The sequence below is a fragment of the Spea bombifrons genome, chromosome 1, assembly GCF_027358695.1.
Source record: "Spea bombifrons isolate aSpeBom1 chromosome 1, aSpeBom1.2.pri, whole genome shotgun sequence".
NCBI classification, from domain to species: domain Eukaryota; kingdom Metazoa; phylum Chordata; class Amphibia; order Anura; family Pelobatidae; genus Spea; species Spea bombifrons.
The window spans coordinates 95,781,158-95,805,917 of record NC_071087.1 but is presented as its reverse complement, the minus strand read 5'-3'; the positions used below and the strand labels follow the sequence as shown (position 1 = coordinate 95,805,917).

Sequence of the window (24,760 nt, the reverse complement as noted above, 5' to 3'; positions counted from 1 at the left end):
AAAGGGATTCTCCAGCCATCATTAACCAGTGCCCCCTTGTGAATGCATCAGGTTTATTCCGAAGAATACTCCATATATATTCAAACAACCAATCAGCGAAGCAAGCTGCCCAACAGAAGGTTGGGGATCTGCCACGTAAGTAATAGATTTTTTTGTAGAAAGTACTTAATTGTGCATTCTTTGTATAAGGGACTGCCTGAAGCACTGGGGTGTTCTTTAAAACAAAAATAGCAATTGAACTCATATGAAGGTTAATGAACTAAGTCTCTAATTTGAACTGCTGGACAGAGTAAATTCTCCTTTATTAATGAAAGTTTCAGCAGATTAGCACTTCATGATTTGCGGTTTAAGAGTGAAAAGTGCATTAGCTGCTTGGGCAAATACAGGACACTCCAGTTACCAGCAATTAATCCAGCATCTGTTTCAAACAGAAATAATGAACAGTAAAGTCAGATGTGTTATGTAGAGCAATTTCAATGTTATATACACACATACACTATGTAAATCTGGAATGAGAATTAAGGGTTTTTCTAGATTTACATAAACATGTTCATCTAAAGTTAATAAGGGTCCCTTTCAATACAAGGCTACACAGGCAGAGCTAAAATAGACACAAGTTTAATCAGCCAACGAATATTAAGGTTAGACTTAGTTTTATGTAAATACACATGTTATTATAAAATTACATTGGAAGTTTTCTTCTTGGTAATATCAGTTAACCATTTCTGCATTTTTCGGATGAAAAGTGCTGCATACGGTAATGAGGGTTAACAATAAAAACTTGTTTTTATTTCATTTTTCTCCAATAAACTTCCTTTATCAGAGACTTTCATTGTTCACAGTCAGTTGTATTTTGAGTAACTTTTCCTGCTCAAAAACACCACACTGAACCGAAGCTTTACAGCAATGTTGATGAAGCTCATTCCTCGATAGACTTTCATTAGTCAGAGTGCCCGGCTGGGTGATTTAAAACTGAGCCATTGTTTGGTTTACTTATATAGTAAACTGGCCTAGGAGAACACATACAAAGGCTTAATCAGCAGCGGTGTATACAAATTATTTGAACCCCAGTTTCTCAGGAGTCTGTCATAACCTCTGCCCGAAATGGAGAAGAGATTTTATAACTCAACTACAGTTAGTACTGACAGTGTTGCCCAGCCTAACCCCCACTGCCCTTGACCAGTTGTGTTCTTGACCACCACCTCCTGTGTAACCCATACGTAAGAAGAGGAGGCAGGGGAAGAACAGCAAATGTGAAGGGGTAGGGGAGAACTGAGAAGAAATTGAGATAAAGAGGAAAAATGGAGTAGGGTGGAAGATATCAGTGGCAGATAATATTCAATATAGAGGACTAGAAGATTAAATTGAAAGGTATGTGAAAAAGAAGGAACAGATATGGAGGTTTTGATGGCATTATATAAGAGTACTGATTAGGAGAGAACATGTTTGGGAAACCTGAAGTGGAGCAAGTGTACAAATTCAGTTTTCCACCAAAAACACACAAACACACACACAAAATAAAAGCATGGAGAGCAGACCCAACACAGAAGACAGCCTACTCCTTTCCTTTACATCAATTTTAATACCATGGAATAATGGAACAAACGACCACACACATTTGTGTAAAGAATTTAAGATTTTTGGCAAGAATACTATTTTTTCCTCTATAACACCTCAATGCATAAGTGAAACGCCAGGGAAGACGTGAACCCCGTCTTGTTTTTCTTGATGTAATGAAAACACAGATGCAAAACATATGCAGCACTCAAAGTAAAGCAGATTAATGTCAAACTCCCTGATGCAAACAGCAGATAACAAAAGGGAGAAAAGCATCCCTTACATTCAATGACATAACAGATCTAATCTCTTTGTGTATAAGAGGCCATCCACAATGGAAAAAGTGCATCAAATATCCTCATTATACCATTACCTATAAAGTCACCTATTTAGTAAATGTACGAGGGAGAGTGGAAATAATAATATCTATGCAATCTGCATTGAATATTCATGCGGCATCTCCTATTGTGCTAAGGGCAGCTCATGCTTAAGAGGCAGATGCTTGTTCTGGACACGGATGTACACTACGTTTTTCTCTTACAAGCACTGCGTCACAAGCTATGTTGCAGACATTACAAGGACATTCACATTTAGAATCTTTTTCCACATACAGAAAGGAAAGCATGTTAAAATGTACAGAAAATCCCATATAGTCCGATGTTGATCGACATGAAATTTTTACTCCCACATCATCTAAAACTAAGCAGGTGGCTCACACCGTTAAATGCTGCATCTCTTCGGTTTATATTTTTAGCGCCCGACATTGAAGGCAAATTCATCAACCCTTCCCCCAGCAAGCAAGCCTATGCACGTTGATGCTTGTAGGATAATCAAGGTCCCTGGTGAGCGATTGCTAGCAGATGTGATGGATACTGTGGCACTGCAGCTCATTCGGATTACCTATTCTTTATAAAAGTGCCTGCAGCAAGGAAAAGGATAAAGCTTCCTGCATCTCTGTATTAGAAGTACGACACAGTACGCAAGTCAATATCGGACAGGGCTTCTTTTATAATGCAGACCCCAGTGCTCACAATAAACCAGAATATATATGCGACATGGGAGAGAAATGTAGAACAGGTATTAGCTAAAAAAAAAAAAAAAATACAAATTTACAAAAAAAAATTCTTAAAAATAGATAAAATAAGCTAAACTTACATAATAATGCAGAGAAACGCTGAAACAAGAATTTTAACCCTGCATTGAGCTATGTCAGGGGCTTGAAAGGTAAATGGAGAGGTTGCAGATCTTGGCTTCTATCAATGTATACAGTGCTGACTTTTAGCAGCAGGCTAGGTAAGGAATCGAGGATGATGCGGTATACTCACAGGATGGAAAGGCAGATGACTTCTTTAGACGAGAAATGTTTTTCCACAACGCAGACGAATCCTGTCTGCTCACCTTCTCACTTTGCGAAAGGCTAACAGGGAGTCAGAGACAACGGGATTTGTATATTTACAGACGGTATATTGCATCAGGGTACCGTTTTGTCTGGTGACCCATCAGGCTGCTATTAATTAATCATCAAGAAAGAAGAGCAAGACGCAAAGTTCGCAGGGTGACAGCTGGCTTGGCAGGGGCTCCCCATTTAAAGGAAATGTCAACTACATTAGCAGCAGGTCGATGCTGGTCCTCTAGATGGGTTTCTAGTCTCTGCTTCAGGAGGATGCTGGGAGATTTGTAACTAATCTGGGATGCAGTGAAAATCCCATCAATTACACTGCAAGCTGACACACACACTGTATTGCATCTCAACACAATGAAAACACAGCAATGCAGTGGAGAGAAGGTTTCACTTTGGAACACATGCAGAGATGCTGACCAATGGCTATTATGGAAAGAACGGTCCTGCGTATTAACAATCACACAATGAAAAGACTGAGGGTGCCATTAAAATGGAATCCCTTCCCGAGGTACGCATTAATGAGCATCATAATGATTCCAATATTAGAGCAGACGGCTTGGGTTACAGTTCGAGCGCTGCCATTCTTCTCCTTGCAGCAACGCACTCATTAACCCTTTGAATACTAGTCTGTAACGCAAGGCTCATTCATCTAATCATCCCCGCCAAATGTCCCACATTTCCAAGTCGTGGCTCTTTGCCCTAGCACCCTGTCCTATGCTCTTTTTTTAGTGAGCCACGCATGAAACCCCCCTCCTGTGCAGACAGTACATTTCTTAATTGGTGGTTAATACATTTTATCTTTATTGCCACCAGACTTTCTGTTTGGTACAACGTGAGCAGTATTATGGAGGCAATTATGCAATATAGTACATAGTCATAATCATACCAGAGAATTTTTCTGCAAGCCTCATTCTTAGCTTCTTTGCATATAACACACTGAATAGTCGATCTCAAAGACTATTATAGCAATTGGCTAATTGTGGTACGAAATGGTTTTAATAATTTTTTATTTTAACCATTATTCATCAGAATGTCAGTCACATGTACTAGAGTAGGCAATGCTGTCATATACTAATAAGAAAAACACTGATGCTCCTTTTCCCTAAATAAAAGTATCTTCTAATTATTCAATGGATTTGTTACCTATATTCGTCAGTATTCTAACTTCTAACCAGATTTCCTCGCAAAACATGAAGATTTAAAGCAGATCTACCATGTGTCCCATACCCTATATTTTATATTTCTATACACTATATAAAAAGTTATTCATAGGTCCAAACCTCTCTCACTCTCCAGGCCAGAGACCCACTTACTCCTAGCCCTAAAACTAACCCTACTGCACTTCCCCACCTTTTCTCTCCATCCATAATATTGCCCTCTATGTGTGTTTCTTAATATTAGAGACTACAGTGAATATTAGAAGCCAAGCAATCCGGACACTAGATTATGCACCTGTATGCTGATGACACACAGCTCTACCTTCTCTCCCCTGCTATCTCCATCTTAAAAACATTGACTGCATCTGTCCCTTCCTAACACAAGATGCCGGCAGGGCTCTTGTCCATGCCCTCATTATCTGTAACCCCGACTTAGCTTCCCTCCCTCCTGCCCATCTTGCCCCTCTACAATCCACCATGAATCCTGCTGCCCGACTTAGCTTCCTCTCCCATCGATTTACTAACACCTCTCCCCTCTGTCAGTCTCTCCACCGGCTGCCTATGCACTTCAGGATCCGTTGTAAAAGCCCTTCATGGCAGTTCTCCTACTTACATCTCACTACTCATCTCTAAATACCCTCCTAATCAGTCCCTCCACTCATGCAATCATCCCCTTCTGTCCTCTCCTCAGATTTCTGGCTCTCACGTACTCTTGCAAGGTTTCTCAAGGGCTACCCCTATCCTCTTGAATGTGTGGCTGGTCCATCCCCAACTGGCACTTTTACCTCTTGTGTAACACACCCTAACTCCGTATAGATTGTAAGCTCATTTGAGCAGGGCCCTCCTCACCTGTTTTTGTAAGTCAAATTGTTATGCTATATACTACTTATGTCCCGTCTACCGATTATAGATCACTATGGAATATGATGGCACTATATACAATAATGTTAATACTGCTACACAGTACAGTACATGCCCACTAAAAATGGTTCAGATGCGCAACACTTACTGTGTTTACATGAAAGACCACTGCAGCTATAGTTACACAATTTTAGAGATGTCCCCAATTTCAGCATCATACCGATGATACCATGGGTGGACCAGCTACTTTAACAAAAGGCGGAAATATTTTACAAGATAAAATATAAAAAGTACAGAAAATTCATTAAATAGGCTCCATTTTCAAAACGTAACGAAGCCGATACAAGTGTGTTAATAAGATTATGTGTTAACTGGAGATCTGAGAGCTTATTGATTGTAATGAAATAGGTTAACATCGTGAAATCCCTCTCAATATACAGTTCTTGTATCGTGACATTCAAACTTTGCCTATTCTGGTCAATGTTGAAACACCGTCGACGTGCCAATGTGGTTATCGGTGAATACCTCATTGTTGCCAAAACACATTATTTCATAATTTTATCTTTACAATTTAGTCTGCAACAATTTCCGAGGACTATAAAATAGATTAAGATATGAACCTCAACTGAATTTCGTCAAAGCTGGACTGCAATGTGGTAACCTTTCCTCAATTGTACTTTCAACATTTTGCCACTAGAGAGCAGAACACAATTGGCCACACAATGTGACAAGAAAAATGAGAAATTAAATGCAGCGTAATCTTAAACTAAGATGTACATGTCATTTTCAAGGTAAACCGGAAGTATTTGGAAATAATTCTCTGAAAAGTATAAATGTAATTTTGAGAATTTCTATTTTAAGATTTTCTTTTTGACGTAAATGCCAGTTGTACAGTGAATCACGTGGTTATAAATAGTTAGGTGAATTAATACAGATCAATGCCCAAATTTACAGCCACTAGAGTATTCACAGGACTGAGATTAGCAAGAGCTAAAATAAGTGGTGGTCTCTGTAGAGGAATTAGCAATGTACAAAGTTCATTTCTTTTTAAATTACATACTGACTTAAAGGAGCTGGTCCACATGGGGGGGGGTCTTAAAACATCCCCAGATAAGTTCTGCAAACAGGCTGTTAACTAGTTGAAAACTCACATAAATATACACCCACAGCCAAAAAGGTGAAGGCTATAGGACAGAAATATCATATAATATATATATATATATATATATATATATATATATATATACATACAATGCTGAGAAAAGCAAAGGCATGAATATGAAAGACCTAAAAAGAATATTTATTATCATGCCTTTGTTTTTCTCAGTATGATATATATATAGATTTTATATACACATGACCCTTAGATGTCTGAAACGTAGATTCTGTATGTGTGGATTGGCATTTTAAACTCCCTGTATGCTCCCATTCATTTGGATACATCCATACATTTCTCCATTTGAATAACCATTACCTGCATTTCTGCCACATAGCCGTCTCATTTTTGACTGTGGGTGTATGTTTACATATGATAGTTACGTAAGATAGGTGGTATTTTGTTTTTCTAATTAAAAATTGTTTAAAAGTTTATTCAAATACTACAGTTGCCTAGAAACAGAGCCCTGTCATTCCCCCAAAGCCCTCCCATATGTATTATATCACAGCAGTCTGACTGACTACAGCAACTCCCACCTGCCAGTTAATTTACCTGCATGTTAAACAAAGCTTTATATATTAACATTTGTACAGTGATAGCCAGTGAGGGTGATTACGTGGGGTGTTCTGTGTGATAGGGATGAGCGTTCTTACAAGAGCCCCTTCTGTGATGTCAAGGAAATATCTACATGGAACAACACCCTTAAATTACAACTATTTCACCAGTACCTATTATGGATGTTGTGAACATTGGTCATGGTCGACATTTAATGGGGTCTGTGGAAGTAGGTTTAATGATGTTGAATGGACCATCACAAACCTTGCCACAGACACTGGTGTCTTTACACGGTCATTTTGTCTATCCCTGGATAAGAAAATAGCTGTATGTGGCTCATGCATGTCCTACCATACGCTATGCTCCCAGCTTTATACAAAGCAGCAGATGAGGGAAACAATGTAACAGTCGGTAAGGAGTGAAAAAAATGACATGCTTTGAATTTTTACGTAATACAATTCAATCCATTTTACTTGCAGAGCACCTGCTCATAATGCACCTTACTTACACATATGCCCCCCGCGATACGCGTAGACAACCTCTCTCTGCCACGGGCAGAAGTGCCGGAAGCAGCGGAAGTTTTCTGCATGCATCGCACAGACGTTCACCGGCTACCAGAGGAGGATACAGGTTTCCTGCAGCGCTGCAGGGAATCCTCCTCTCTGGCAGGCGGTGAACGTCTGCGCGATGCACTCAGACAGCCTCCGCTACTGCTGTCCGATACTTCCGCGGGGCTTCAATGGTGGAGCACCGGAAGGTCATGCAACGCCGGTGCTCCTTCATAGAAGCCCCGGCGGAAGTGTCGGCAGCAGCAGGGATATGTCTGTATCGTGCGGACATCCACTAGCTGCCAGAGAGGAGCTTGCAGCAGGGCTAAATGATACAGAAAAAAAATAAAAAATCCCTGCGCTAAACCCCGATAATAGGCCCTCAGTTTTTAAAGTGTGTGGGGGGGGGGAGTACAGCCTATAATCAGGCCAATACAGTAAATAAAAATCTACAAATTTTGGTTAATCCCAGTGCTTGGAAACTGGAGGCCTACAGTTCATATATAGAATATGTTTCTGTAGCTAAAAAAGGTTTTATTGTGCTGTGTTACCATTGTATAATCTATCCTTAAGGCAAACTCAAGGCATTATTGGACCCTCATATTTTGTATTTTACAAAAAAAAGTGTGTAATGAAACAGCTTTGTTCTATATGCATTCATACAATTGATATAAAACAGCACAGTATAAACCAACTAAAGGGAAATGAAAGGAAAATAAAAATTAAAAAAAAAAAGTATAAAAATGTAAACATTGTCATGGCATGATTATTGGCACACTCTTGAAGAATTAAAATTAATTTGGGAAGAAAAAAAAAGTTTGCTTATTAAACTCTAAAGAACCTCTTGGAGCATAACAGCAAAAGAAAATTGATCAGTGAAGTCTAAGCTTGGTGCTCTATGGAAGAAACAAAACGGAAGACATCCACACACAGGCTGACCTGCAACAACACATGCCATATGTTACACGCTAAACCAACAAGAGCTTTATGGTCGAAAGCCAAGGAGGACCCACTCCATAAGAAGGCATAACTGATCTTTGATAAAACTTACCTAGTGGAAAGACAAAGGTTCTGGGAAATATTTTATGGACAATTGAAATACGAGTAGAGCTGTTTAGCAGTGCAGGCCAGAGGCAACAGTTTAATAGCACAACTGAGCTTATATCAATACTTGCCAAGCATACATCCCTTTCCAGGAGTTTAAAGTGAGTTTTCCCCCAGTTTAGCTTCTCGTAATACAAAGTATGTGTATTTCCAATTACTTCTGAAGATTTTTTACATGACATACAAAATATTGAAGGGTGACAGTAACGTTAACCATAACTGTACTCCAAGCATTTTACAGCCGAGTTGATATCCATACTTGCCAAACATTCCTCCCTTCCCGTGAGTTTAAAGTGAGGTTTTACTAGCTTGGCTCATGTTGAAGTCTGGTATTGGTGAATACACTCTTCTGTGTCTCAAACAATAAGAATAGATATGCTGCTAGGACACATGGCACCTGCATGGATTTACTGCAGCAACTGTGATCCATTAGATTATAAACTGAATTATCCTTCTGCATGTGAAAACCAACTAAGGTTAAGTAAAAAAAAAATAACTAAAAGATATTTGAAACAGATTAAAAAGCTGAAAAAAATAAAAACACGTTTACACAATATAAAGCGTAAGGATGTCAAGTTATACTCACACTGGGATATTTTCAAAAGCATCTTCAAAATTTTCCTGTAATAAATAAAAAACACAATATTCATATTTACAAGTGTCTGAGCGGTAGAAAACGTTACAAAGAGCAAACCAGATTGTCAAAGGGTAATCATTCTATATTCTCTTTAGTCTATACGTCTTAGTTTATTACCAAAGAACATACTTTCAAAGATCTGAACGGAAAATATGATATGACTGATGCTTTCATTAGTAAATCATAACAGCATAATTTGAATGGGACAAACACTCAAGTCATATTAAAGCTAGTCTGCAATTTTACATATGGATTTGAAGAAACAGCAGAAAAATTACACATTCTACAAAATAATTTCTTCTGTTTTGCCTAACACTTTCATCAATCATATGGCATACTCTTAACATTTACAGAAGCACGACTGAATAATTACTCAACAGGGCCTGGGCCTCCATCATGGGGACCACGGTCGATGCAGCTTTGGAGGAGGGCCAGGCCCCCCCAATAACACATGTAATGTAAAAAACCTGGATCACATCCATGCATGCCCCATGGAAGGCTTAGTGTCACCATAACAGATCTACAGCTCATTACAACTAGGCCTCAATCATCCTCTCAGACAGGTGAGGTCCAAAGCCAGGTACTATAACCAGGCAGATAATGGACCACTCCAACCTGTGATGGTGTAGTCACTTTATGCCATGACAGTATACAATGTACACAAAGGAGTCCACAAATGAGCATACAGCACGGCATCTAGTTAGACACAAGCCTAAAATATTACTCTAAAACTGTTATATACACACATCCTGTAATATGGCGAGAATAATCAAAAGAAATATTCCCAGATGTCATTTACATCTGCACTGAAAGTCAAGAACCCATATGCAAGATTGGGATGATCAAACCCCTAACTATTTTTAGACAAAATTTAATGAGACCACATTTGAAAAGATGCTCTATGCAGTGCCTTAGTTAAAAACATCATATGGTAATTATATATTTTAACCATAGTGACTGGTGTTTCATTACCGCATAACTCCTCAGTGGTGCAGTTCAGTTTATTTTGGATCGGTATTTAAGAGCTGTAGGCACATTTCCAGCACTGAAACATTTGTGTTTGCCCTAGCATTCTAACCTAACACAGCATGTTCAACACAGCCCAGAACATTCCTCCGAGACTTGGCCATGATCAGTGGAGAATGGAAATCATGTTATTGCGTAGTGATGTAGAAACACTGTTTGGATACTGAATTATTTCCTTCGGGCTACCTGTGCTACAAAGCAAAAAACAAAAATCAATATACTTTTCTACCCAATGAGTCGGTATGAACTGCAAAGTACCCTTAGACCGTACCCTTAGACCTGAGAAATTTTTTATCACTTTTCCGAATATTGAGAAGTAAAAAGGAAGATAAATGGAACAGGTTAACTTTTCCTCAAAAGCTGGAAAACTTTAGATAATCCCAAATGCGTTATGAAAAGTCACTCAGTCTAGTGTGGTGTTTGAGCAACGAAAGTCACCCAAAATACCCCGACTGACAGAAACAACTGAATGCAGGTCTGCAGATAAAAAGGACATTTATAGTTTTTTTTCTTATAATTCCATTATTGTTCTTGTTCTGGGCTGGGCACAATGTCTTCCTCAATAGATATTATTGCAAATAATTTGGCTCCCATAAATTTTAATGCAGCTGGCATACAAATAAGTTTGGCAATCAGTCACATCTTGGCGTCTTACAAGAGGAAACAAGACTTGGATACCTATATGCAACAACACACAGCCCATCCTCGAATGGAAATAACGTGTCCCTCCATGGGAATTTCCACTCCGAAAAGGCATTCTGAAATAACGTTCTGATGTAGTCTCTCACAAAATCATGATTAACCCTACCTCACAACCTCGAATTGTAAGAAATATTTCATTATAGCATTTCATATTATTCTTTTTTTCATATATATCCTCATTCTGCACAAATCCTCAGAATATGCAAAAGAATGTTAATCTAAACTAAGCATCTGACGCAACATCCTGTGTCCTATTCCCATAAAACGCAGAACACAGAAACCCATTGCTTGCTAATACAAGATGATTAAGAGGATGTAGATCTTTAGTTACAACTACTATATTGTTCTAGGGACTAGATTGAAATCTAAACTTCTTTCCATGCTGGTTACTTTAGGGAACTAGTAAAATCCAGTCAAGATGCAAAAATGTATACAGCACCGTTTTCAAATGTACCGTATATTTCAACATTTAAGATTGACAGACTACTTGCAACCTAGTATGTCTTTTTTTTTCCATAATGAGCAGCCTTTCACAGGCTCCTAGCGCTTATGCTGCCATATACAGTAGAAACAAGTTTAGGTTCCATTAACTTATGGCAAGTTAAGGAATATATTGTGTTATGTTATAAAATGCTATGTTATGTAAATGGGGTTGTTATAAAAAGCAATTCTAATAGTTTCAGGAAATCACCAATGGTTTCAGCAATGCCTCCGCTGTTGTGAGGGACCAGGGCACCTTGGGGAACTTTGAAGTCTATGTGGGTTGACTGAACAAACACCATATTAACATTCATTTGGTTTGAAAAGAGGTCTTATTTTCAATGCAGCCAGTGGTATGGTCCAGTCACCAGGAACTTTCCACCAGTTGTAATGGTAATAAGACTACTTTCAAAGTTCTACCCTAACACGTTTTAGAATGGAACAACAAGGGATCTTGTGTTACAGCATGTTCATCATCAGGTGGAAACATCAATCACTACCTATCAGGATTGTACATTAGCTGCTACATGCATGGAGCATTCCTTAGGAAGGTTTTAATGTTTGATTTCAAACTGGAAACTTTCACATTAAGTAATTGTTTTAGATTGTAATCAAATAGCCAAGCAAATGAATGTTAATATGGTGTTTGTTCAGTCAACCCACATAGACTTCAAAGTTCCCCAAGGTGCCCACAAGTGCCCTGGTCCCTCACAACAGCGGAGGCATTGTTGAAACCAGTGGTGATTTCCTAAAACTATTAGGAAGCTTAGTTACCTTGCCCCAATCGGCATAGGTTACAGTGTTATGCAGGTTAAATTTGGGCTCCACAGAAAATATAAAAATCTGACTTTACCAAGAGGATTTCAATAGGAAATCATTCACTAATGCATTGATGTAAAGTTTGTAGGTTAAGCCTCAAGGTGTACACAGTCAAGGTCTCCAATCTGTTGCTAATGGTAAGGTATTCACCTATGAGAGTCCCCTTTCCCATTCAGTTGAACCTCTGAGTACTCCGCTAGCACCAAAACTTCACTGCCTGTGCGGGTTCAAGACAACTCGAAGTCAAAGATAGCCTGGGTCAAAATCATAGTAGCAGTGGAGAAAAGGGTAGTCTGTAAACGTAACAAGGGTCATATACAAGGTGCACCCAGAGTTACAGCAAAAGTGTCTCCTTGTTTGGGTGCCTAAAAAGGGAAATTTAAAGTATTTCTGTATCATCATATGACACAGGAATGGAATAGGGCACGAGGGGTAAAGCCGCCAATCAGGTGCGAGGGAATCTGCCCTGCTTGGCTAGAGAATGAGGACCTGCCAATAAGAAGCAACAACAGTTGCTCCAATTGGTTTCTCAGCACTCAATTAGATGATTTCCACCATAGGAGGAGGAGGAGGCAGGCAGCCCTGCATCCGCCTTATGGAGGACATTAGGGCACTGATCTGTTACATGTCAAGGTGACCATTTACCCAATCTCTATCAGTAATTGGTTTATTATTTTTATTTTCGGCATAAAGATATGCCTTTCAATCTCGAAGTTGAGGGTGTAAAGTCAAATATTTGCGTGCAGCGATCACTGTAGGATGTCTTTAGCAACATAATTAGCTCACTTTTTATCAGATGCTTTGATTGGTTTATAACTCAGTAGGGTGAGACCGATAAGAGTTATTGTCCCGAGTTATGGAGATATGAACTGCAACTTACTAAAGTAATTCCAGGAACATACATATCAGTTTAGGAACAGTTTTAAATTATTTAACCAGTTCTATAAAATATTGTTTATCAAATGCCATGAGGAAATTTTTAGTTAAAAGAAACTTTTTAACAATTAAACATTAATGAAACATATCTTTATGGAAGGAGGAAATTTGCAGAGTTGCTTACAGATAAAATAATAAAATAATTCAACCAAAGAGTACAAAGTATGTCAGGGTTGTCCCAAGGGCAGGGAACACGTCAGTGCAATTCAAAGTCTCGGGAAAAAAAAATTATGAAACATGGACAAAATCTAATTTAAAAAAGGACCCCACTCTAGTTAAAAAAATTTCAACAAATGCAATCAGTCGTGCTTATTGTTATGATTCAATCATGGCAATATGCCATGTGCCTATCCAGGTCTCCCTGCTAGAAATGTATATAAAAACGCTAGAAATAATAAAACCTGATCTGTTAAATGCCATATATGGAATGAATATTTGAACATTTTATTAATAGATTAATATCCGAATGCAACGAGGTAAAAGTTACTACATTTTTATTTGTTTATTGAATGAGCAGAATTTACAGTTTAGATATTCTCCTTACAACCGTTTAGTGTTTCAACAAAGAAGGGCCATAATGGTAGATGAATGCCATCCATTGAATAACTGTGTTCATGTATGTGAAACTAAATAATATGATTTTGCTGTCACGATGTATTAGCAATGTTTAATAGCCAACAAATTGGATTAAAAGTCCTATAGATGCCAAAAGGATACGCATGCCTCCGGCAAATCTGAAAGCCGGGGAGAGGGGGCGGGGCTAAAAAAAAATTGCTTTTAATGTTTGAGGTCACAAGCCCCTTTCTCTGACCCATCATTAATGTGTGACAACAGCAATATTTAATTACTAGGCCTGCAATGAATTGCTTTCTTTGAAACCAGATCAAGAGATCTCAACTAGAAACTTTCTACTATGAAACGAGGCTACTTAACACTTTTAAACGCAAATTTTTCCCTTTTTCCATTAAAACATATAAAACCAGATTTTGGCAGAACGGCCACCCTTGAGAAAATTGACTAGTATTTCCAGACAGGAAATTCCACAGAGGTGTTCTGGAATAAAATGTAACCTTTTACAGAGACTCCTAGCTGATCAGTCAGTGGTACAGAATGACAAAAGTAATTATGACCAGTCACCTTCTCGCAGAGAACAGTGCTCTTGCATTAGAAAACATTGCTTTTTTTTCCCCCCCTCAATAACTAACCTAGTCGGGTTCACATGTGCAGCATTTGCTTTTCAGTAATAGGAGAAGTGTATATTTTTTTGATTTAGGAAGAAAAACAAAAATAAGTGAAAATATTTAATATTTGTACATAAAATTGAGACAATACTTGGCTTTCTTCTGCTAAGCTACCTTTAAATTGAAGCCATTAGTTTTTTTTTGTTTTTTTTTTAAATCAGGATCTTGTTCTTTTCTTCCCCCACTATCTAATTGATTGATTTGATGCTTGTATACATTGGTGATATGCTTATCAATAATATTGATCAGCATACATTCAGCACATGATTTTAAGCATGTCAACAGCATAACTTTATGAAGGAATTTGAGGCTTTAGGCTAGCAGCACATTATCTATGATTATGGTCATGTGCTTCTTAAGCCCTGATTAATATTAGGACTTTAAGCTGTACTGAGGCAGGGCATTTCAAACAATTCACAATGGATTTTATCTGCGGGTTGTACTGTAGTTGATCCTATATGAAAGAGCATGGCGTAACACTTGCATTGATGTTAAACAGAAGAATGACCATCAAATTAGTAGATCATGAAATTAAATGCAGCTTTTTGGCAATGGGGTAAACTTAAAACCCCTCTGTGTATTTCAGCTATGCCTACATAATTATAATGAATTCACACTAAAAAAAAAAAAAAAAAAAAAAAAAAACACACCACACATGACCACTTATGAAACCATAACTTCCTGCAAATATTATATATTTAAAATAGCGCCATACGATTTACCAATAAAAACAGACTTGGAAAATGGCACATGACTTTATTGTGAAATAAATGCAATAAAATAAAAATAGAAAATGTTTGTAAGTAGAAATCCTACTTTTTACCTGAAAATCTACCGATGCTATTGATACATCTTTACACACATTAAAAACTGTTAAAGTTAACCCTCATCATAGCTGGAAATGACTAATTCCTTTGTGGCCATGAGGAATCGCTGTGCATCTCACAGGCAAGCAAGCCGTTACTTGTTGCATTCACAGTTCATTTTTCTAATTTTAATTTTGATGGAATACCCCCAGGTTATACTTTGTTAGTTAATATCAGAGACCTATTGTATGTTTCTTCTGTCCTGGCCCTTTTTAATATTAAAAGAAAAAAAAGTGTATAAGAAGCTGCCATAGCAAGACACTCTTTGAACGTGCAGATTACATTATATTTATGGATATATAGTGGTGCAGTGAAAACATTAGCTCATCTTATTTATATAGACATTGCTGGACATGTTTGTGTAGAAGGTTAGAACATGGAAACAGACAGATTTATGGTGTTTGAGGAACCTGAAAGAGGGGTACCCATAGAAATCATCACAAAATGTTAGGAGCCAGATCTAAAATTCAAGATGCCATGGCTACCTGGCTCCTTGGATTTGTCAAGTCTTGTCTACAGAGAGATGGAGCCAAAGACCCTCCAACATTTCAGATGTCCAAAACATCTGTGTTGGGGTGTGTGGCAAGGAGGACATGCTCAGAAGCGTGGCCCACAGTACCTGAGGAGCTACATCATGGTAGATCAGGTTGATTGTTTTGACCCAATCAGGGGGCAGCTATGTGGGGCTGTTGAGAGGTATGCATTTAACATCCCAAAAATACAATTCCCTTGTATTTACCAGTGAGAACCATCATGCTAACTTGAAATTAACTACTCCATGTAGTTGTTGATTAGCTTTACAAGTTACACAAAGTTAAGTCTGCCCAGGACCGGAAGCACAAGCAATAGGTAGTTTTAATACAATAAATGTCATGATGCTAAACGCAGGTGAATCCACTATAAATCACTTCAAGCAAATACATGTTAGCACGTATTTAACAAGCATCTAGTTGAAATAATAGGGTTTGAAGAAACTGTGAATGTTCCTATTAAAGTTCTCAATCTCAAGTACTTTTAGCCAGGGGCAATATTTGTTTTAAATGAGAAGAACATACAAGAATCATTTACAAATGCAAGGTCAGCATGTTCACAAACACTGAAACTGTAAATCAGCAGCAAGCAAAATAATATGAATAACCTTTTACCAAATTATATCATAAATGCTGAAATAAATAATTAAAAAAAAAATTAGATAGATATAGGAGTAGAAGCATTATTAAATGCTCATCCACATCTACCAGACAAGCCAGAAGGCTTGTTTTGTCACCACAAATCCAATGGTGCTGCCACAGCCACAATGAATTCTGGGTAGGTGAAAGCAAATAAGGTCAACAATGATCACTTTTTGCCTCTATATCCACTTTATACATGGATCCCTTGAAAGAAATTGCCCGCTGTACAAGACAGCCTTTAGACAAAACCCGGGTAAGAGGTGCAGTAGCCAGATCACCACTCATGGACAGCTATTTATAAAAATTGGTTCAGGATCCCATAGCACTCAAAGGGTTAAAATGTAGGTGTGCTGCTGAGTCCAAGAGAGCAGCATTGACATAGGAATAAACGTAATGAGGTTTGCAGTGCTCATGGATATATATATTAGAGGTAAAGGGTGAAGCTTGCAATCTGGTGCAAAGCCGTGAAAGCGGTGCCATTATTCAACCAAATGACACAGTTTGATTAGTTAGTAAGAGAGATCCTAAAAATGCCAGACTTTTTTGATGCACTGCAGGATGAGGATTAACAGGACTTCTCAATGTAACACTCAAGCGTTACAATACTGAACATTTTGTATTTAACGGTTATGGAGACACGTTTACCCTATAAATTAAAAAGGAAACGCGTTCATACTATTTATACCTAATCACTTTAAACTGTGCACTATATCCAGCTATCAGAATAACCTTATGTGGTGCCAATTATTAAAATGGTTACACACTCATCTGCTCCTCGCAACATGTAATTTAAATATTTCTGTATACTCGCATTATGTTTACATTAACGCTCTTATTTCCTGTGTCATGTATTTGCAGAGCTGCTCGGCCGCTTCCCTTTGACCCACCACGGCAATCCAAACTAGCAAATTAATCCAGAACCCAGCCACTAGGGGAGGCAATACAGGGCACCGATGGGGAGGTCAATCCTTCTGCTCCAAATAATGTAAAGAAGGCACTTATCAGAAAACAAGGTCAGTGATGCATTTTAAATACTAAAATACACATACACATATATATATATATATATATATATATATATATATATATATATATATATTATACCATATAAGAAAAGAGTTCTGCACAAGCCCTTATATTCTAAAAAGTATATAATTTTATTGTACAAAGAAATATATAAAAACACATCCAATATTTCATAATTTAGACAACAGAGGTCTTTAGGAAACTAATCAGAGCATATGGAGGAACTATGGTTGCATGTACATAAAGTGACTCAAGTGCAAGTCACTTTATGTACATGCAACCATAGACACACATACACATACATATATACACACACACACAAAAGTGAGTACACCGACAGCACTGAAGAAATGAAACTCTGCTATAATGTAAAGTAGTGAGTGTACAACCTGAATAACAGTGTACATTTGGTTTTCCCCTCAAAATAACTCAACACACAGCCATTAATGTCTAAACCTTGGCAACAAAAGAGAGTACACCCCTAAATGGAGTACACCCCTAAATGGAAATGTCCAAATATTACATTTAATGCAGGCAAAAACACCAGGTCTACAGCATGCTCCGAATTCTCCTCTAGAGGCATCACTCATGATGAAGACTAACATCAAATGCAGCTCTGCGATCTATCTCACAAAGAAACACTCGGCAGAGCTGGGATATAATAATAATTACCGTATATGTCACACACATACATACATACATACAAGCACATATATATATTGTCTCTATAAACCTCGTAAACTTACGTGTTTGAAAAACACAGTCCAACAGGCAAAAGCATGGTTAAAAGGACAGAGCGTAAACCATTTCAACATTAAATGCTTTCCAGAACCATTCTGCTTAAGCACTGTTTCAATTCATAAACTGAAAATGTGTCAAAACAAGAAAAGTGCAGCGCAGAACCAAGAAAAGGCTATGTTTTCATAATTTATGATAGTCTCCTCTTCTTATTTGTTTAATTTATAACATTTAGGTCTCTATTGTAGGAGAATAAACATCACTCTCTAAAATAGGCATATGTAGGGCACTGGATTTTTGGGATCTGGTACTGTTTTGGAGCGTTCTCCTTGTTTAAATGTTCCTGTGACCCAGCTTCCAGACCTCAATCCTTGCAGCATTGTAATATTAGGGTCCTTCCATGATCGAGACCCTCCAAGAGCATGCCGACGCATTTCACTATATGCTTACATCAGAGTGTTAAACGTTTGCACTCTTGAAGAGTTAAAAAAAAAAAAAAAACTGTACTATGGAACATGTTAAATGGTATATGCTGATATTAATATACTTAAATACATTTGTATTACACTAATGAACGTATTTTATGTTTTCTGCTAGTTCAAGCACAGACAGCTTCACACATCAATAAAGATAGTAAAAGCAAGGCCATTATCACTTGGATTGCCATAAAACGGAAATGCAGCAGAACATGTCTGATTTACCTTTTTTTCCCCTGCTTTATAAGGGCATGTCACCTTTACCTACACGCATAACATTAAAAAATATATATTTTCGGTGTGTAAGAATTAAGGGGTGGTGTCCGCCTTGGTTTTTTTTTGTATAAAACGTTAAAGCTTGAGGAAGTGGTCGCAGATCAGGACAACGAGCAGCAGCAGATTGGCATCATTGATGGCTTCCAGCAGGTCCTGCTGTTCTCGTAATGAGCCTCCTGTCACCCTGACAACAAGATTCTGTAGTACAGGTTCTGACCACAGCGCGATCACGACCATATTACCGGATTCAGAAATTGTCTCTTACGTTGTTTTTTTTAATGCCGCTTGAAATAACATTTCTGGAACGTTCTCAAGAGCTTTTGTCAGCTTCCCAAGTGACAGAACACCTGAGCCATGTTAGTGCCATGTACTATACATAGCGAAGGCGAACATTTGAATTTAAGTTAAATAAACAAAGTGATTCACCTCCTTTTTTTTTTTTTTTTTTTAACCAGTCACCTAACCCCAAACATATTTACAAGGGTATTTTGCATACAAGTCTATTTATACTGCTGTCGTATGGGTGGATTTGGCTTCTACAATTGCCCCAAGACCCCTGACCAGATCCGAGTTCTTTAATGGTCTTATGCAATTTAGGATCAATTATACTGTTGATATATCAGTCCGATCGCTCACATGAGCAAAACGTGTCGCCTATCCATTCCGTCTATCCCTGAAATTCATTATAATTATATATATATATATATATATATATATATAAATTATATAATTATTATATATTATAATAATTATATAATAATTATATATTATAATTATAACCATATATAATTACTAATACCTACAAAGTTGTCCCTTGTGTTAGTAAAGGTACTGTGATTGCTTTTGCAAGATGAGTTGAGTTTTCCTATGTTTGTAAAATAAAATGTATCAGTGTGTGAGATAAAGACACTTTTTATTATAGATCCAACTTGTCACTTGCAAGATTACACATTAACCCCAAGGGAGGTTTACAATCATGTGCCCGTCACTACTCTGTGAATATATAACGCATGACATCATAAGCTTATTGTAATACCAGGACATCAGTACACACCTTCCTTGTAAGACCTGAGAGGGCTTCTAGTAAATGATTTTTTTTAAATGTATTGTTTGATAGAGCGCCACCATATTCCGTAGCGCTGTACAATGCCCCAGGGTGACTAATCAGTGGTGGGAGGACACATTATTTTCCATGCACTTGAATAACCCACACCATGAACTTTTGTTTCTATTTCCCCACCTGTTACCCAGACAACTTCCTATGTATAGGAGCGGCGAGTGCACTGCTTTACTACTGCCTCTGCCTAAGGCACAGAGGTGTGGAAGGAAAGGTCAGGTGCTCTTATGGAGGAGCCTTAACCAGCCGTCTTCCCCGCTCCCCTATCCACTATCCACTGAAACCCAACACCGTCAAGTCCCCACCGTAACCCCTTAGCCGCCATGAATCCACCAAAAAAAAAAAAAAATCGAAACGGTGTTCAGCGTCTTCGCCCCCATAAGACACTGACAGCATATGCATCCTCTGTGTATCACACCGCCCCCAGCTCCCTGCACGGTGCATGGCTTGGTTTGACAGCTCCCTGCTACGATATGAGCATGACCCCCCCATGTGTATATATATATATATATATATATACATATATATATAATATATGTACATGCAACATGTACCTCATCGGCAGCTTCGTTTCCAGTGCCGTTGCCCACGTACGCCATGTTTCCTTCCTTTGAGATGATGAGCGATGTATGAAGAGCGATCTCTCTGTACGTGTACGGCAGGCAGTTCACAGCAGGGTTAGGCTGCTCGGAGCTCGCACACACGATCGGGGCACTAAGGCTCCGGTTTCCTCAATCTCCTCCTCTTTCTAGGGTGCACCCGATCTATCTCCCCCTCCCTCAGACACACCTACTAATAAAATATTAAAATGCTGGCTTCCCGCATAAGAGCAAGCCGCGGGCTGAGAATTAGCTTCACTTTCACTTCCAGCCTCGAACTACCCTCTCCTACCGGTGTTACTACAGAAGCAGCTCACTGACCCGAGTCCTTCACTCCTTGGAGGTTTATTTTCTTGCATAATTGAATATAGACACTATATGATATAGTGCGTCGTTCACTCTACCATAGCCCCTTTTGGATTATGTATATAATCAAAAGTGGTCTTATCCCCATAGCAACTAAAAGAATGTTGCAAGTGATGGTTGTTATGAGGATAAGATCGCTTTTGTACATAACTCCCATTGTACCGTGTAATGAATTATACTGTGATGCGTAGAGTTCTAATACATTCCGTTAGGATGAAGTGTTCATTGCAATTCGTTGGAATTTAACCTGGTTTACCAAAGTTTCCGAAGAACTTTTTATGGTTAAATGATGGCGTTTTCCAGAATTTAACCTAACCAGTAGCAATTTGCAGTCAGCCAAAAAATCATAACCTAGTATTATATAGGCAATAATAAAAAATATCTTCATGCTAAAGAACTCGTATTGCCTCAATGTACAGCGCTATGAAAAAGTATTTGCACCTTCTCAATTTCTTCTATTTTCTGATTATTTGTCATATTTAGATGTTTCAGATCATCGAAACTGATTTTGATATAAGACAAAGAAAAATGTGGGTAAACACAAAAATGCAGCTTTTTAATGATCATTTCATTTATTGAAGCTAAAGAGTTTTTTTAACCTTCTAGGAAAAAGGTTATAAAAGTGATAAATTGTATAATTTGTTATGTGCATGGTTTCCCGGATTCCTGCATGCCTAATATACAACCAAGTCCTCACAAATTATTTTATAAAAAGCCTCTTTTAATAATTTCTAATAATTGTCAATGTCTTTTTTTTCTCAGATTTTGCAAATATAATCAATTCTCCATGTCCTTACATAAAAGAAAATCAATTACGATAACATCAGATTTCTAGAATCATCAGACGAGTTATACAGAAAATCATTTTTAGTTATTTTTAAAACCGCTACAGTATTAAAAATGCTACGGTATTTGCAAGGGATAAATGTCATTTTTGATCATGGTAGACACAAATTATTATATAAATGTGGCCCATTCAGAACACAAGCTTCTTGGCTGTATGCGGCCATTCCTTTGCGTCATCTGTTACTTGAATGACTTACTTGGCCCTAACTTTCCTTATATTGTTGGCTGCCCGACTACACTTCATTGATAACAATTTCTGAATAAACAGACGACTATTACGGTACATCTCCATCCAACTTTTACCCTGGGTGCTCTTCTATTTGATGGGACAGTGCATCGATTCACTGATTCAAGTCAACCCAGTAGAAGTATATGGTCTCATAAAATTCCACAACACATCAAGCTCCAGGAAATCTACAGTTGGTTTACTGAAAAGCATGGAACAAAGATGCTGAGGGCACATAATAGAAATGAATTTACCTGAAACATTGGAGACCTTTGTTCACATGCTGCCTCGTCAATTACAAGTTTACATGAATTCAAATGAGTTCAATGTATTTTCCCTACAGATAAAGTGTGGCTTATCAAAACTGATGTAGCTGCTATTCATGTGAGAAGACTGCTGTTTCCATACTAAACTTTTGTTACTGGATATTGCTTGTTTTTTTCCACTTGTATACTGGATTTACTACTGCTGTTATTCTTAGCAGTGGTTATCAGAGTCACCCTTTGCCTTTTAGCAGTGATAGAAACATAGAAACATAGAAAGTGATGGCAGATAAGAACCAGTAGGCCCATCCTGTCTGCCCAACCTCTGAGTACTTTCCTTTAGTACTTGCCCTTATCCTATATCTAGCTTGGCCTTATGCCTATCCCATGCTTGCTTAAATGACTTATTAACATCTACCACTTCTGCTGGGAGGCTATTCCATGCGTCCACTACCCTTTCTGTAAAGTAATAATTTCTGATGTTACCATTAAACCTTTGCCCCTCTAGTTTATGCTTGTGTCCTCTTGTTGTGGTAGTATTTCTCCTTTTAAATAAACTATCTTCCTTTACCTTGTTGATTCCCTTTAAGTATTTAAATGTTTCTATCATATCCCCCCTGTCCCGTCTTTTTTCCAGGCTATATAGGTTAAGATCCTTTAACCTGTCCTGGTAAGGTTTATTTTATAATCCATAAACCATTTTAGTAGCCCTTCTCTGCACTTTCTCCAACATTTCTATATCCTTCTGGAGATACGGTCTCCAGTACTGGACACGATACTCCAAGTGAGGTCTCACCAGTGATCTGTACAGCGGCATGAGCACTTCCCTCTTTCTACTGCTAATACCTCTCGCTATACAACCAAGCATTCTGCTAGCATTACCCGCTGCTCTACTGCATTGTCTACTTACCTTTAAATCCTCAGAAATAATTACCCCTAAATCCCTTTCCTCACACGTTAAGATTAGGACAGTACCAAATAGTCTATACTCTGCCCTTGGGTTTTTATGCCCCAGGTGCATTAGTTTGCATTTATACACATTAAGTGCCAGTTGCCACAGCTCTAACCGTTTTTCCAGTTTACCTAGATCGTTTGCCATTTGGCTTCTTCCTCCAGGAACATCAACCCTGTTGCAAATTTTTGTGTCGTCAGCAAATAAACATACCTTTCCATCAACACCATCTGCAATATCACTAATGAAAATATTAAAGAGAATGGGTCCAAGTACAGATCCCTGAGGTATCCCACTGGTAACAAGACCTTGTTCTGAATATACGCCATTCACTACAACCCTCTGTTGTCTGTCACTCAGCCACTCCCTAATCCATTCAACAACATTGGGATCTAAACCCAGAGATTGCAGTTTATTTATAAGTCTTCTATGTGGGACAGTGTCAAAAGCCTTACTGAAATCCAGATACGCAATGTCTACTGCACCACCTTGATATGCGCTACTGATCACAACCCATAATTGCTATAACTTTGATAAGCATTTGTTTAGCATTCTGTTGTGGGTACCACCCAGGTTCACACAGCCATACATCGCCAAATCTATTTTGCTTTGGCTTTCTATATCCGTCTATTTACTATCATAACTAACATTTTATTATGCATAGCATTCTGTTTGTTTTTAACAAATATACACAAGCTTTTCTTGAACTGAAAAGTTCTTACCGCAAATGAAATATACCTGAACCCCAAGGTTAGTACAATCATCAGAACAAAAGCACCAGGAATAGGACTTGGAAGAGGGAAAAAGCACCAGGAGTGGGGCAGTGCCAGAAAATCAGGACATTTGGGTGGGAGGAAAATGGAAGAGACATATGCTATATTAGGTGGAGAAGGCAGGAATATTTTTTTTTTTTAAAGTTAACCTTTTGCAAAAATGTCTAACTTAAAAATGTATAGGATTGCCGATTAGCCTCTGTAAAGTAAATTAGTCACCGAGCACTAATGTAGGGCTGTAAATAGGAAAAATGTCCATGGCCAAGCTATTTCTTCATGCAAAAATTTCATTTGGGCATTTTACAATTTGTTATTTCTATCCACAGAAATAACAGCATTACTAAAAGAAGAAGTAAGAGCTACAAGCACAATATGAGGAGCATTATAAAGCAAGAGAATCCATTTGAATAGCTCTCAGCTGCACCATTAATCTGTGCCATTAACTATGAAGCGTGTGTGTGTGTGTGTGTGTGTGTGTGTGTGTGTGATGGCTACAAAGGCAGAAAATAATCCACATAATATTCTACTTCTTTTCTTATGGGTTATCTGAAATTTCCATAGCCATGAACTTCCAATACCTGTGAAATTTAGATGTTTTGCAGAACGTTTGTAGGTTTTGACTTCTATGATAATCCTTGAAAGGGCAATAACAACTAAAAAGAATCACATGGCTACACAATCCACTCTCCCGCTGAGTAAGATGTTAACACTTAGGCATTGTATAAAGCACTTACAAATACATGCTCACATCCACTTACAGATTCATAAAAAAAATAAAAAAAAATATATATATATATATATATATATATATATATTTATATATATATATATATGCATTCAGAACATACATATTACATAATCCCTCCCTGGGGGGCATTTGCCT

General features: G+C 38.0%; 1 protein-coding gene across 3 annotated transcripts in view; it reads right to left on the bottom strand.

Moving 5' to 3' along the window:
- Window positions 1–20,581, bottom strand: part of TTC39B (tetratricopeptide repeat domain 39B) — a 38,668-nt gene extending 18,087 nt beyond the window's left edge. For 2 of the 3 annotated variants that reach the window (XM_053465930.1, XM_053465929.1), the window contains exons 1-2: window positions 20,407–20,581; window positions 8,927–8,961 (exon numbers count right to left, since the gene is read on the bottom strand). In XM_053465930.1, the coding sequence (XP_053321905.1) occupies window positions 8,927–8,961; window positions 20,407–20,451 (80 nt within the window). In that variant the 5' untranslated portion in view covers window positions 20,452–20,581. Of the gene's footprint in view, window positions 1–2,882; window positions 3,190–8,926; window positions 8,962–20,406 lie in introns of those variants that run through there. The other variant, XM_053465931.1, reaches the window with a different exon arrangement.
- Between the last annotated feature and the right edge of the window lie 4,179 nt (window positions 20,582–24,760).